The sequence below is a fragment of the Myxine glutinosa genome, chromosome 1, assembly GCF_964187855.1.
Source record: "Myxine glutinosa chromosome 1, kmMyxGlut1.1, whole genome shotgun sequence".
Lineage (NCBI taxonomy): Eukaryota > Metazoa > Chordata > Myxini > Myxiniformes > Myxinidae > Myxine > Myxine glutinosa.
Window position 1 is genome coordinate 351,550,895 of NC_136261.1, and position 14,747 is coordinate 351,565,641.

General features: G+C 44.9%; 1 protein-coding gene across 8 annotated transcripts in view; it reads right to left on the bottom strand.

Annotated features, from left to right (window-relative positions):
* The window catches only part of HCFC1 (host cell factor C1), a 120,707-nt gene that overhangs the window by 36,478 nt on the left and 69,482 nt on the right, over window positions 1-14,747 (bottom strand). For all 8 annotated transcript variants that reach the window (XM_078769910.1, XM_078769911.1, XM_078769909.1 and 5 more), the window contains 2 exons: window positions 1,257-1,710; window positions 942-1,052 (listed from right to left, as the gene is read on the bottom strand). In XM_078769910.1, the coding sequence (XP_078626036.1) occupies window positions 942-1,052; window positions 1,257-1,710 (565 nt within the window). The remainder of the gene's footprint in view (window positions 1-941; window positions 1,053-1,256; window positions 1,711-14,747) is intronic.

The following is a 14,747-nucleotide window of genomic DNA, read 5'->3' on the forward strand; positions in this document are numbered from 1 at the left end:
ATTCTTTTGAGGCAGAGGCACTCAACCCACTGTCTCACCCCAGACATTCATAGCATCGATGGTCTGGACTGAGTGTACAATGACTTAAATGTTTTGCATTCTGGCAAAGTTCGCCAGGGATACATACACGACAAAAAGACGAGTAAGACACTCAAATTCTCACACCAGGATGCTCAGGAAAAATAAAAACAAGGCGCTGATACTCTCGGTCCCCCGCTTTTCGAGGGTTGTGAGAAATATATCTGGGTAATGTGAAGGCGAAATCTTGGAACGGTTTTGAAATATTGCATACCCACGCCTAGTTACCAAAAGAGTTGCCATGGCAACATAATTCAGCCAATCAAGGCAGTGATCTAATCAGGTCGAGATAATGTCATGACGAATAGACATCTGCAAAATGAAAGCTAAATGTTCAATCGTTTTTGAAATATAATGGACACAAAAGTACATGGACAGATTATAATCGGTTGGTCATTTAAATGTCCTTCATCTCATTAATACGGAGCTCATTTTAATGTCCCCCATCTCTGACCTTGTCGGAGGGGTGGGGGACAACTAACACCACTAATGTGGCAGCAGCCATATGATGATCAACTTAGCTCCTGCCAAAAATGGTCATATAGCATCACCCACTGGGAATAGAGCAGAAAAACACGATTTCTTTTTCAGTTTGCAGGTAATCACAAGCTTAAATTAAAATGTTCAAGGTCCAAGACAAAGTATCGTCAGGTCAGCTCTGCACCCTATCATTCAGGGCTATTGTTACTCATCTGGATCTTCTGAAATTTCTGCCTTTATAAAATGAAATACTCAACTTTTGAGCACCGTGACGCAGATGATTAGCCATATTAGTCTTTGTCAGAGTTTCATATCTTCTCTCCATTAATAAAAAAAGGATGCACGTATTTATTCTGCCTCAACGCATCTTTCGTTCTCAGCACCTGCGAGTTGGGGAAGATGGTTGGAGTCACTCGACGGATCATTCAGGCTGTCGGCTGGAACAAGAGCGTCAGATGGTGCCAGAGGCTCAATCTTAGTGACAAGTAGGGAGGCTGGCGGGAAAAGATAGAACATGAAAAAAAAAAGCTATTCTCACCAAAGTATGAGTTTGCAATTCTGTGAACACATTGTCTGGTTTTAATATTTACTTGCGCGCATGCACACAACACACAACAAACAACACACACCCTGAAATTCTCATTCCTAAAGATGCTTTGAAAATGTACATCACGTATCAATTGTATGCCAAGTCATACCAGCAGCCAGGCCTTGCTTCCCAGGTTCCAGGAGCGGCTCGGCTTTTGGTGTGACTGCTGGGGCCAACAGCTCGACTGGCTTTGATGTTGAATCTTGCACTCTGGACTGAGTTGGTGTAGAGACCAATCCGATCTGCACAGCATCTGATCTGGTCACATTAGGTCGGGTTGTTGTGGATGTAATGATGGTGGCAGTCACACTGGTTGGTTGTGTTGTTGTTACAGTAGCTGGAGAACATTCAGGTGTTGAAGATGTAACGATGGGCTTCGTGGTGGCGGTTGACGATGTTGCTTCAGCTGTACTTTTTGCTGCAGAAGAATCTTTATTTCTTTCTTTATCAGTGGTTTGTTCAGGGGCCATGGCCTGGGATGCAGTGGTTGTTGTTGCCTGTCTCTCGGACTTGCTTGGAGTTGTTTGTTCTGATGGTGGCTCCACCTTAATCGCATCCAAAACCTGTTTAGACACAACAACCACACGAGGATAAATATCCAGCCAATGAACCAGACGATACAGGTTGTCTCGTGGCAAGGATACAAGATTTCCACACAGGGTTCAAATCTGGCTCTATCAGCTCAAAAAAAAAAACAATACCACACCTCTATGTTTTTATAAAAACCAATCTGGCTCACTAATAAGTAATAACCTTCAAAAGGGAGAATTCTGATTGCTTTTCCTCGTGTGGCACGCGCACACACACACACACACACACACACACACACACACACACACACACACACACACACACACACACACACACACACACACACCATTCAGAAAGTATTCTGACACCTTCACTTTTTTCACATTTGGTTATGCTGCAGCCATATGCTGAAATCGTTTATATTCATTTTTTCCCTCATCAATCTACACTCAATACCCCATAATGACAAAGAGAAAACAGGATTTTAGAAAGTTTTGCAAATTTATTAAAAAGAAAAAAGTAAAATATCACATTTACAAAAGTATTCAGACCCTTTGCTATGACACTTGAAATTTAGCTCAGGTGCCTCCCATTTCTCTTGATCATCTTCGAGATGTTTCTACACCTTGATTGGAGTGCACCTGTGGTAAATTCAATTGATTGGACATGATTTGGAAAGGCACACACCTGTCCATATAAGGTCTCACAGCTGACGATGCATATCAGAGCAAAAACAAAGCCATGAGGTCGAAGGAACTGCCTGCAGAGCTCAGAGACAGGATTGTGTCGAGGCACAGATCTGGGGAAGCCTAAAAAACATTTCTGCTGCTTTGAAGGTTCCCAAGAGCACAGTGGCCTCCATAATTCTTAAATGGAAGAAGTTTGGAACAACCAGGACTCTTCCTAGAGCTGGTCGCCTGGCCAAACTGAGGAATCGGGGGAGAAGGGCCTTGGTAATAGAGGTGACCAAGAACCCGATGGTCACTGTGGCTGAGCTCCAGAGATCCTGTGTGGAGATGGGAGAAACTTCCAGAAGGACAACCATCACTGCAACACTCCACCGGTCTGGGCTTTATGGCAGAGTGGCCAGACGGAAGCCTCTCCTCGGTGAAAGACACATGAAACCCCGCTTGGAGTTTGCAAAAAAGCACCGAAAGGACTCTCAGACTGTGAAAAACAAGATTCTGTGGGCTTTCATGTGTCTTGTGGACCAAATACTTTTGTCAATTTCAACTTCTTTTAGAGAAAATTGGGTTATTTGAAAAACGTACAAGGGTGACAATATTGGGTTGGAAATTTTGGGTGTGTGTGTGTGTGTGTGTATATATATATATACGTATATATATATACAGTATATATATATATATATATATATATATATATATATATATATATATATATATATATATATACAGTGCGTATCAAAAAAAAAAAGGTAATCCCAATTCAAGGGGTTAATATGCAAAGGTTATTTATTTTGAGAATTTACATGTGGTTTACGAATTAAGAGGAGATCCTCAGCTTTCCATTGATACCTTCCATGCTTCATTGCTGTCACACATGACCAAGTACATGTTCATTGAAAATGACAAGTTCAAATCGCATTTTTACAAGTTTGGCTAATCGATGCAAGTCAGGATAATTGGTGCAAAATGAACGTCAGATGAGCTTTTCTCAGGAATGATTGGCCTTTATGCACCCACACCTTCAACATGTCCACCTCCCCTTTCAACACAAAGCTCACAGCGGCGGAGCATGCCCTGAACTGCTCGTATCACCATAGCCGGGTCATTGCGCAAAGCATCCACTTCACGTCGAATACGGCCCTGCAATTCGTCAAGATCACAGGGAGGAGTTATGAACACCTTGTTCTTTAAATGTCCCCAAAGGAAATAATCACATGGTGTGAGGTCAGGTGATCTAGGCGGCCATTCCACTGCATGGTTGAGGGCGATGACTCGGTCTCCAAAGAGTTCCCTCAGTCGATCTCGGACAATGATAAGACGATGTGCTGGGGCGCAGTCTTGGGCCCACCAGAGATATCTGAAGACACCACGTACCTGTCACTCAAAGTTCTCCTCCAGCTGTGGTAAAACTTCATCATTGATCATCTGCAGATACCTGTTACCATTGACATTCCTTTGAAAGAAAAATGGTCCAATTACCTGACCACTTCCACAAAGTCCCAACCAAACAGTCCACTTTTGTCGATTCATGTTGGTGTCAAAATTAAATTCCGGGGGTTGTCCTGTCGGTGCATATTCAAGAACATTATGGGTATTGACTTTGCCGTACATGGCGAAAGCAGCTTCGTTGCCGATAACGAGATACCGCAGGAAATTGACATCTGCTTCGCAACATGCTATCAACCATCTGGCAAGCACCAGCCTCCTGGCAAAATCCCCTGGCATGAGTTGATGCCGGATGTGATTTCCGATATGGATGTTGGTGGAGGTCCTGTCTTGTGATTCGGTTGAATGTTGCCGAAGGCAATCCCGTCCCATTTCGTCTTGCGCTGGTATCCCGAGGATGCTCCAAAACTTGCTGCCTTACTGCTGCAATGTTCATTTCCGATCGCCCAGTGTGCCGCCTACCAGAATTCTCCTTGTTGCGGTTGAGGCTGGTGCCATGCTCTTGGTATTTTCTAACATTCGCCCAGATGGTTTTGGCTGCTGGAGGCTCCCGTTCTGGGAAACGTTCCCTGAACGCATCACGAGTTCGCTGCAAACTTCCAGTTTGGTGAAAGGTTGTAACCACGAAGGTCCGCTGTTCAGTCGTAAGTTGAAACATCTTTTCAATGACTCAGACCGTCTCTAAACCCATACACTGTAGGCCCATCTTAAATACCCATCTTAAACAAAGGATGACGCAACCGACGATTGCCTGACCAGCTGAACAATTTTACATAATCAACCTGGCAGTCGACAAGTAATGCGTCCATTTAAAACTGTCTTGCACCGATTAGCCAAACTTGTAAAAATGCGATTTGAACTTGTCATTTTCAATGAACATGTACTCGGTCATGTGTGACAGCAATGATGCATGAAAGGCACCAATGGAAAGCTGAGGATCTCCTCATAATTGGAAAACCACATGTAAATTGTCAAACTAAATAACCATTGCACATTAACCCCTTGAATTCAGATTACCTTTTTTTTGATACGCACTGTATGTGTGTGTGTGTGTATGTATATATATATGTATATATATGTGTATATGTGTATATGTATATACAGTGGGGAGAACAAGTATTTGATACACTGCCGATTTTGCAGGTTTTCCCACTTACAAAGCACGTAAAGGTCTGTAATTTTTATCATAGGTACACTTCAACTGTGGAAGACGGAATCTAAAACAAAAATCCTGAAAATCACATTGTATGATTTTTAAGTAATTAATTTGCATTTTATTGCATGAAATAAGTATTTGATCACCTACCAACCAGTAAGAATTCCGGCTCTCACAGACCTGTTAGTTTTTTCTTTAAGAAGCCCTCCCATTCTCCACTCATTACCTGTATTAACTGCACCTGTTTGAACTCGTTATCTGCATAAAAGACGTCTCCAGACCGTCTCCGACCACAAAGACCGCAAAGACCGACCGCAAAGCCGTCTCCAGACCTGTCCACACTCAATCAATCAGACTCCAACCTCTCCACAATGGGCAAGACCAGAGAGCTGTCTAAGGACATCAGGGACAAATTTGTAGACTTGCACAAGGCTGGGATGGGCTACAGGACAATAGGCAAGCAGCTTGGTGAGAAGGCAACAACTGTTGGCGCAATTATTAGAAAATGGAAGAAGTTCAAGATGACAGTCAATCTCCCTCGGTCTGGGGCTCCATGCAAGATCTCACCTCGTGGAGCCTCAATGATCATGAGAAAGGTGAGGGATCAGCCCAGAACTACACGGCAGGACCTGGTCAATGACCTGAAGAGAGCTGGGACCACAGTATCAAAGAAAACCATAAGTAACACACTACGCCGTCATGGATTAAAATCCTGCAGCGCACGCAAGGTCCCTCTGCTCAAGCCAGCGCATGTCCAGGCCCGTCTGAAGTTTGCCAATGACCATCTGGATGATCCAGAGGAGGAATGGGAGAAGGTCATGTGGTCTGATGAGACCAAAATAGAGCTTTTTGGTTTAAACTCCACTCGCCGTGTTTGGAGGAAGAAGAAGGATGAGTACAACCCCAAGAACACCATCCCAACCGTGAAGCATGGAGGTGGAAACATCATTCTTTGGGGATGCTTTTCTGCAAAGGGGACAGGACGACTGCACCGTATTGAGGGGAGGATGGATGGGGCCATGTATCGCGAGATCTTGGCCAACAATCTCCTTCCCTCAATAAGAGCATTGAAGATGGGGCGTGGCTGGGTCTTCCAGCATGACAACGACCCGAAACACACAGCCAGGGCAACTAAGGAATGGCTCCGTACGAAGCATCTCAAGGTCCTGGAGTGGCCTAGCCAGTCTCCAGACCTGAACCCAATAGAAAATCTTTGGAGGGAGCTGAAAGTCTGTGTTGCGCAGCGACAGCTCCGAAACCTGAAGGATCTGGTGAAGATCTGTATGGAGGAGTGGGCCAAAATCCCTGCTGCAGTGTGTGCAAACCTGGTTAAGAACTACAGGAAACGTCTGATCTCTGTAATTGCAAACAAAGGTTTCTGTACCAAATATTAAGTTCTGTTTTTCTGATGTATCAAATACTTATTTCATGCAATAAAATGAAAATTAATTACTTAAAAATCATACAATGTGATTTTCAGGATTTTTGTTTTAGATTCCGTCTTCCACAGTTGAAGTGTACCTATGATAAAAATTACAGATCTTGACGTGCTTTGTAAGTGGGAAAACCTGCAAAATCGGCAGTGTATCAAATACTTGTTCTCCCCACTGTATATACAGTGGAACCTTGACTTACGAGTGCCCCAACTTACGAGTTTTTCGAGATACGAGCCGTCCCTTGGGCGGTTTATTGCTTTGAGATGCGAGCCGAGATCTGAGTTACGAGCTTTCGCCACCCACCACCAGGTGGGTTCCGGTCACGTGGTTATCTTGCCGTGCAAGTATCTCTGCCGTATATCGCTGCATTTTTGTTTTCGCATGTTGGTTATTTTGAGTTTACGCCAGCCGCCACCAGGTGGGTTCCGGTCACGTGGTTATCTTGCCGTGCAAGTACAGTATCTCTGCCGTATATCGCTGCATTTTTGTTTTCGCATGTTGGTTATTTTGAGTTTACGCCAGCCGCCACCAGGTGGGTTCCGGTCACGTGGTTATCTTGCCGTGCAAGTACAGTATCTCTGCCGTATATCGCTGCATTTTTGTTTTCGCATGTTGGTTATTTTGAGTTTACGCCAGCCGCCACCAGGTGGGTTCCGGTCACGTGGTTATCTTGCCGTGCAAGTACAGTATCTCTGCCGTATATCGCTGCTGTTTTGTTTTCGCATTTTGGTTATTTTGGAAAATTTCTTAGTTTTAACCACGGGTCCTAAGAAATTGAGTGCCAAGGGCAGTACTGAGAAGAAGAAGAGGATGATGTGCTTGGATATAAAACACGCAATCGTCGAAAAACATGAGCGAGGTGTGCGTGTTGTCGACTTGGTGAGGCGGATGTGAAGGCAGCTGAAGATTTTATTATAACTTTTGCCGAACTGATAGAAGCCGAACGATACATACCCCAGCAAATCTTCAACTGTGACGAGACAGGGCTCTTCTGGAAAAAGATGCCGAGGAGGACGTATATAACGGCAGAGGAGAAGAGCATGCCAGGCCACAACTTGTTCAGAGTGCCGGCGATAGCTCGCCTTCTCTTTGTGGAAAACACGGTGAGATCCTTAACATCCAACAACTAATGGGACGCAAACGGGGCGCCCAGTTTAGCGGTACACACATTGATGAATCACCCTGCCTGTGATTCACCCATGACAGGTTATAGCTGGGTCGGGATTCAAACCCAGGCTGGACAGTTTAGACTTTAGAGTCAAGTGTGCGTACCTCCAGTCCAGGCCATCCTGCCAACTTGTATGCTGCATACAGGTGAAATATAAAGCGCGAGATATTTTTATATATACTGTATATTAAAAAAAAAATTGGTGTGGTTTTTGGCGGGCTGGAACGGATTAATAGCATTTCAATGCATTTTAATGGGGAAATTTGATTTGAGAAACGAGCAAATTGAGTTACGAGCTCGGTCACAGAACGAATTAAACTCGTAAGTCAAGGTTCCACTGTATATATATACACACACAGTGAAACCTTGACCGGTTTCACTGTGTATATATATATATATATATATATAGGTTAACCTATCCTTCGCGTATATGTATGTATGTATATATATATATATATATATATATATATATATATATATATATATATATATATATATATATATATATATATATATATATATATATATATATATATATATATATATATATATATATATATTGTTGCGGATTTGAGAATCCTTTGTTGTAAATATGCCCCTCTAGTAATGATTCTTGTAAATACCTCCGTTAAGTGTAAAGATCAAAGGTCGTCCCCTTAGTTAATCCATCGCATGCACGTAGAAAATCATAAGCCCTTCTAAATAGTTATTTCTTATTCTATGTTAGTATAAGGCTCTGTTTCCCATTAGTTGACTCTGCATTGCATCGAATCGAATAAGATAGATCCCCTTTTTCAAATTCCCCCAAAGCCTCCCTTTCCAACTGCATTTATTGCCAACTGCATTTGCCGCCATTACGGCGTGGTCAAGCCTCGGAGAAGAAGGGGGAGGAGCTATATCAAGGGTGTTGCCCGCCCATCGTCATCAAAAGGTGGAGCCAGCGAGCCCCCACCAGCCAACCAGGGCTGATGAGAGACCATCATGGGCGTGGCACGCATTGATCGAAAAGCGCGTTATAAAAGCGCCCGCGCAAGCCTTTTAGGGGAGATGCGGCAGATGTGGCAGATGCGTGACCCGGCAGATGTGTGACCCAGGAGATGCGTAAGAGTTCAGTGGAGAAGGAGTGGAATTTGCACTGAACCAAGTCAGGTTTGCGGTTCTGCCGGGAGAGAGACGACGCAGTCCAGCCCCCCCTGTGACACGCAGCTTTGACACGCAGCTTTGACACACAGCTTCAACCCGCTGGTACGCGGGAACCAGATTGCGGTGGCATCGGTGGCTTTGACACGCAGCTTAGACACACAGCTTCGACCCGCTGCTACGCCGGAACCAGATTGTGGTGGCATCGGTGGCCGTCGATGTCCAACCCGACGCCCCGTGCGGGAGCAAGCTCCAGCTGAACCTTCCTCCCCTTCCAGCCATTCATTCCTGCCTGCAATTCCCTATTCGTGTGAGTGAATTCGTTCTGTCTGTATTGTCCTGGGTATAAGTTAAGCTTGTATAAGTAGAATTGCACTGTGTCTTCTTCTTCTGTAAATTATTTTCGTATTTTTCCTTCTTCCTTGGTTTCTTTGGTCTTGCACATAATAGTTAGTAATAAATCCGTTCTTCCTACCTTGCCTTCTTTCCTTTACATCCGTTTCGTTTTAGTGATTTCCCCATTGAATACCTGTGGCACGATTTGGCCAACATTCAGAATCGGGTTTAGTACTTGCTAACGGTTCGAGCCGCGGGTTGCCATCCGCTCGGCAAATAACATCTTGTCCGCGGTCTCGAACGAGGTTGCTCTCCTGCCTCTCTGGAGGGAGCTGGGCAGCTTCAGGACTCACGTCGGTCAGTCGCAGACAAGGGGATTAATCCCCCCTTAGTAAGGGGAAAAAGGGCCGACGGTGAGATCCGCAACAATTGGTGCCAGGAGTGGGATTCGAACCTGGGACGAAATTTATTTAGCCCAAATTTTGGACACCAATTGTACTATTGGCCGCAACAATTGGTGTCAGGAGCGAGATTCGGACCTGAAGTGCGCTTAGCGCACTCAAATTACGAGTGGTAAATTTTTTTATATTTAACACCACTAAATTTTAAAATCGTGCCATGGATAGTCAAGGCGATCGGATGCCGGTGGGGGTAGAGATAGAAGGGGTAGAAGCGACCCAGGACCCCAGGGAAATGTATATGGGGGAGAGGGAAGAGGAGAGCAATGAGGATGTGGTTGCGGGGGTATTAGGTGCGCAAGATGGCGCCCTCGCCCACGAGGTTTCAGGCGCACAAAATGGCGCCTCGCACGAGCGTGCGGTAGCCGCGCCCGCTGCGCCAATGGGGGTGGTCCAAATGCAGGCCCTCATGGAGCAATTTATGGCACAAATGCAGGCGTCCCTGAACCTGCAGGGGGACAAATCAAGGGCGGAAATCAGAGCAATGAAGGACGAAGCGAGGGATACCAGTGAGCAATTGGGGGCAATGAGGGACGAAGCGAGGGGTACCAGTGAGCAATTGGGGGCAATGAGGGACGAAGTGAGGTGTACCAGTGAGCAATTGAGAGACGGGTTAAGTAATATGGGAAATCGAATCGGGGGGCTAGGAGCCAAATTTGAGGGTTTAGACAATAAATGTGAGGGATTAAACAGCAAAGTGGGAGGAGTAGGAAAACTGCATTCGGATTGAGGGATTCGGAAGCAGATTAGGGGACAAACTGGGGGGCATAATTGGCCAAGCCAAAGAAATAAACGAGGGGTTGGCGAGGGGGCAGGCCGCATATGAAGTAAGGGAAGCGGAGAGGGACAGAGACCAAAGGTTGGGCGAGCTGGTCCCACTTGTGCACGACGAGGTAAAGCGGGTCGAGAAGCGCTGGTTGAGCGAAGTGGAGAAACGCACAGGTAACTGGACCGGGGTAGACATCGCGACCCGGGGTGTGGAAAAGCCGGCGACCGCTGAGGTAGAGGGAATTTTATTAAAGCCAACGGTCGTCGAGGTGAATAAAGAAATAATGGGTATAGTTGAAATTGAAAAGACGACGGAGGTAGCCCGGGAATTGGAGGAAGGAATGGATTATGTGCAAAGTCCGTGTTCACATCCTGATGCCGTACTTGCTAATCCTTATAAAGATTTGCAGGTGCGCGTGGAGAAGAGGATCCCAAAGGTGAGTCGTGCTGTATATGGTGCTAAGAGGTTTTTCGGCAGTGTTTGGCGCGAAGAGAATTGTCGCGCGATTGGGGTCGATATAGCACCCGGGCGTTTGTGGGAGGTCCGAGGGGCGTGGTGTACGAAAGAATGGCGCGCTTGTGGAAAAAAAGTGTGCATCGGGGAATGAGCGTGTTATAAAGTGTGGGAGTAAAACCGAGTGCGATCGGGAATGCACGTCGGAGTGTACGGAGTGTGACACGGAGAGTAAGGTGGTGGTGGAACATGTGCGAGAGTGTACACCTGAGTTGGTAGTGGCACAGGTGCGAGAGGGCACATGGAAGCGCGTGATCGGGTGTGCAAAAGAGTGCACCTCATGTAAACGGCAAGTAAGTACACCTCATGTAAACGGCAACTCGGCTACAGTCATTTAACAATATATCTACACATCTGGGCAGTGCCTGTGTTGTCACTTAACGACTCCCTCAAACTTTTGTTTCCGTGGTTGTGAAGTGTTTTTAATAACGTGGTGGTGGTTTTGAATCACGTGGTGGTGAGGTATTTTGAATTATGTGGTGGTGAGGTGTTTTTAAATCACGTGGTGGTGAGGTGTTTTTAAATCACGTGGTGGTGAGGTGTTTTTAAATCACGTGGTGGTGAGGTGTTTTTAAATCACGTGGTGGTGAGGTGTTTTTAAATCACGTGGTGGTGAGGTGTTTTTAAATCACGTGGTGGTGAGGTGTTTTTATTACGTGTTTTATGGCTGAGGTATTTTAAATTACGTGGTGGTGAGGTGTTTTGAATTACGTGGTGGTGTGGTTTTGAATTACGTGGTGGTGTGGTTTTGAATTATGTGGTGGTGTGGTGTTTTGAATTATGTGGTGGTGTGGTTTTGAATTACGTGGTGGTGAGGTGTTTTGAATTACCTGGTGGTGAGGTGTTTTCAATTTTGTGGTGGTGAGGTGTTTTTAATTTCGTGGTGGTGAGGAGTTTTTATTACGTGTTTTATGGCTGTGAGGTGTTTTTAATTTCGTGGTGGTGAGGTGTTTTTAATTTCGTGGTTGTGAGGTGTTTTTAATTTCGTGGTGGTGAGGTGTTTTCAATTTCGTGGTGGTGCGGTGTTTTCAATTTTGTGGTGGTGAGGTGTTTTTAATTTTGTGGTGGTGAGGTGTTTTTATTACGTGTTTTATGGCTATGAGGTGTTTTAAATTACTTGGTGGTGAGGTGTTTTAAATTATGTGGTGGTGAGGTGTTTTTATTACGTGTTTTATGGCTGTGAGGTGTTTTGAATTACTTGGTGGTGAGGTGTTTTAAATTACATGGTGGTGAGGTGTTTTAAATTACTTGGTGGTGAGGTGTTTTGAATTACTTGGTGGTGAGGTGTTTTGAATTACTTGGTGGTGAGGTGTAATCGTCCCAAATTTCCAGTCTGCACCTACCCCTCCCCTATGTACAGTCACGTGAAAAAGTAAGTATACCTCATGTAAAGTTTTGACTTTTTCAACATATTTCAACATACGTAGTGTGTTCAAAAAGTATCCGACCTTTATTTTTCGTGCGTAAAAAATAAAGAAGAAGCTAGGGAGGCGTTGATTGGTGCACGTATGTAGGCGATCCTAATGCACACGCGTGAATTTTTTCCCACCTGCAGAAGCTGTCATTCGACGGCAGACCGCCGATGAGTGAGGACATGTAAGTGAGCGCCGTCGGATTTTCGTTTTTGACAAAATGACGGAAAAACTTGAACAACGCTACTGCATCAAATTTTGTGTTTTTTGGCCTCGGGGATGTTGGATGCTTCCATTGTGATGACTGCAACTTGGTTTCTGGGTCGTACCCATAAACCCAGGACTCATCGCCAGTGATCACTGTGTTGAGGAAGCTGGGATCGCTGTTCACAGTCTCCAGCATGTCCTGTGCGATCTCCAAACGGAGTTGCTTCTGCTCAATCGTTAGCAGCTTTGGTACGAACTTCGCTGAGATTCTCCTGAAGCCCAAATCCTCCTTCATAATGGAATGAACGGTGTTGAATCTTGCGGATCGTTTCCACTTGGGAATCGCCAAGCTTTACACAAAATTTGATGCAGTAGCGTTGTTCAAGTTTTTCCGTCATTTTGTCAAAAACGAAAATCCGACGGCGCTCACTTACATGTCCTCACTCATCGGCGGTCTGCCGTCGAATGACAGCTTCTGCAGGTGGGAAAAAATTCACGCGTGTGCATTGGGATCGCCTACATACGTGCATCAATCAACACCTCCCTAGCTTGTTTTTTTTTTTATGCACGAAAAATAAAGGTCGGATACTTTTTGAACACAGTAGTACAGCTATTTGATCTTCATTTCAACAATATTGAGAGATAAAGGTGATATAATATAACAAATATCATGAAACATTTACATTTTGTCGTCCATTGTATAATTTAAATAAACATAAATGCAAATTTCGCATGTGGAAAAAGTAAGTAGACCTTTGGCTCTAATAGGTGGTATTGCCCGCTTTGGCAGAAACAACCTCAAGTAGGCGTTTCTTATAACTGTCTACCAGTCACCGACATCGACTGGGAGAAATTTTTGCCCACTCCTCCAAGCAGAATTCTTTCAGTTGTGCGATGTTTGAGGGGTTTCTTGCATGCACAGCTCGTTTCAAATCCCCCCACAACATCTCGATGGGATTTAGATCCGGGATTTGACTTGGCCATTCCAGAACCCTCCATTTCTTTCTTTTCAGCCATTCCTTGGTGGATTTACTGGTATGTTTAGGGTCATTGTCATGTTGCAAGGTCCACCTTCGGTTGAGCTTCAACTTTCCGACAGATGGCCTCACATTATCCTCAAGCACCCTCTGGTACAATGAAGAATTCATAGTGGATTCTATGATGGTGAGCTGCCCAGGCCCTGATGCAGCAAAGCTGCCCCAAACCATAATATTTCCACCACCATGCTTTACAGTTGGTATCAGGTTCCTGTGGTCAAATGCTGTCTTTGGTTTTTGCCAAACATGTCTTCTGGTACTGTGGCCAAATAGCTCTACCTTTGACTCATCTCTCCAGTGCACATTGTTCCAGAAGTGCTGGTCTTTGCCTAGGTGTTCAATGGCGAACTTTAGTCTTGCCCTGATGTTCTTTCTGGACAGCAAAGGTTTCCTCCTGGCACACCTCCCATGTCGATCAAATTTTTGCAGTCTCTTTCTAATGGTAGGCACGTGCACTTTGACATCAACAGTGGCAAGAGCTACCTGAGGTCCCGTGATGACATTCCAGGGGTCTTAGAGACTTCTTTCAGCGTCTTGCGGTCTGCTCTCGGGCTGAACTTGCTGGGGGGGCCTGGCCTGAACAAGTTGGCAGTTGTTTGGAATCTTGTCCACTTGTAGATGATCTTCCGGACAGTCGAATGATTGATTTCAAATTGTTTGGAGATCTCTTTAAATCCCTTCCCTCAGTTCCCGAAACTCAGTTCCCGAAACTTCTTCCATGCACATCTCACTCTAGCAACCGTTGCCGAGTCTGATCCACCTTCTCCATTCAGCATGTCTCCTAGGTAACAAAATGTTTTCACACCTTCCAGCTTCACGCCGTCTCCAAGATCCAACTCAACATTTCCTCCATCTGCAGCTCCCTCTGTGCACACCTTACACTTGAATGTAGCTGCCACACTGGTTAATGACCCTCTCAAACCACTACATTTTTGATGAACCCACTCAGCGCACATTGTACATTGAATCGAGTTCACTTCAACACCCTTCCTGCACATAGCACATGGCCACTTCCCAGTTCTTTCCACCTCACCACATGCTTTACCACTTGCCATCACTTTTGTTTTTCTGATATTCACCTTCAACTTCAACAACAAAGAGCAAACCAAAATAAATGTCTGAGGTTTAAATAAGAGGTTCCTCCAAGATCCTTTCTGGAACAACCTTTGTCCAAGATCCTCTCTGACGATGTTCTAATCATTTTCACCTGAGCTGGTGCACCTGATTCTAATTTTAGGTATTTGAAGTAGTGATAAATGTAGGGGTGTACTTACTTTTTCCACATGCGAAATTTGCATTTATGTT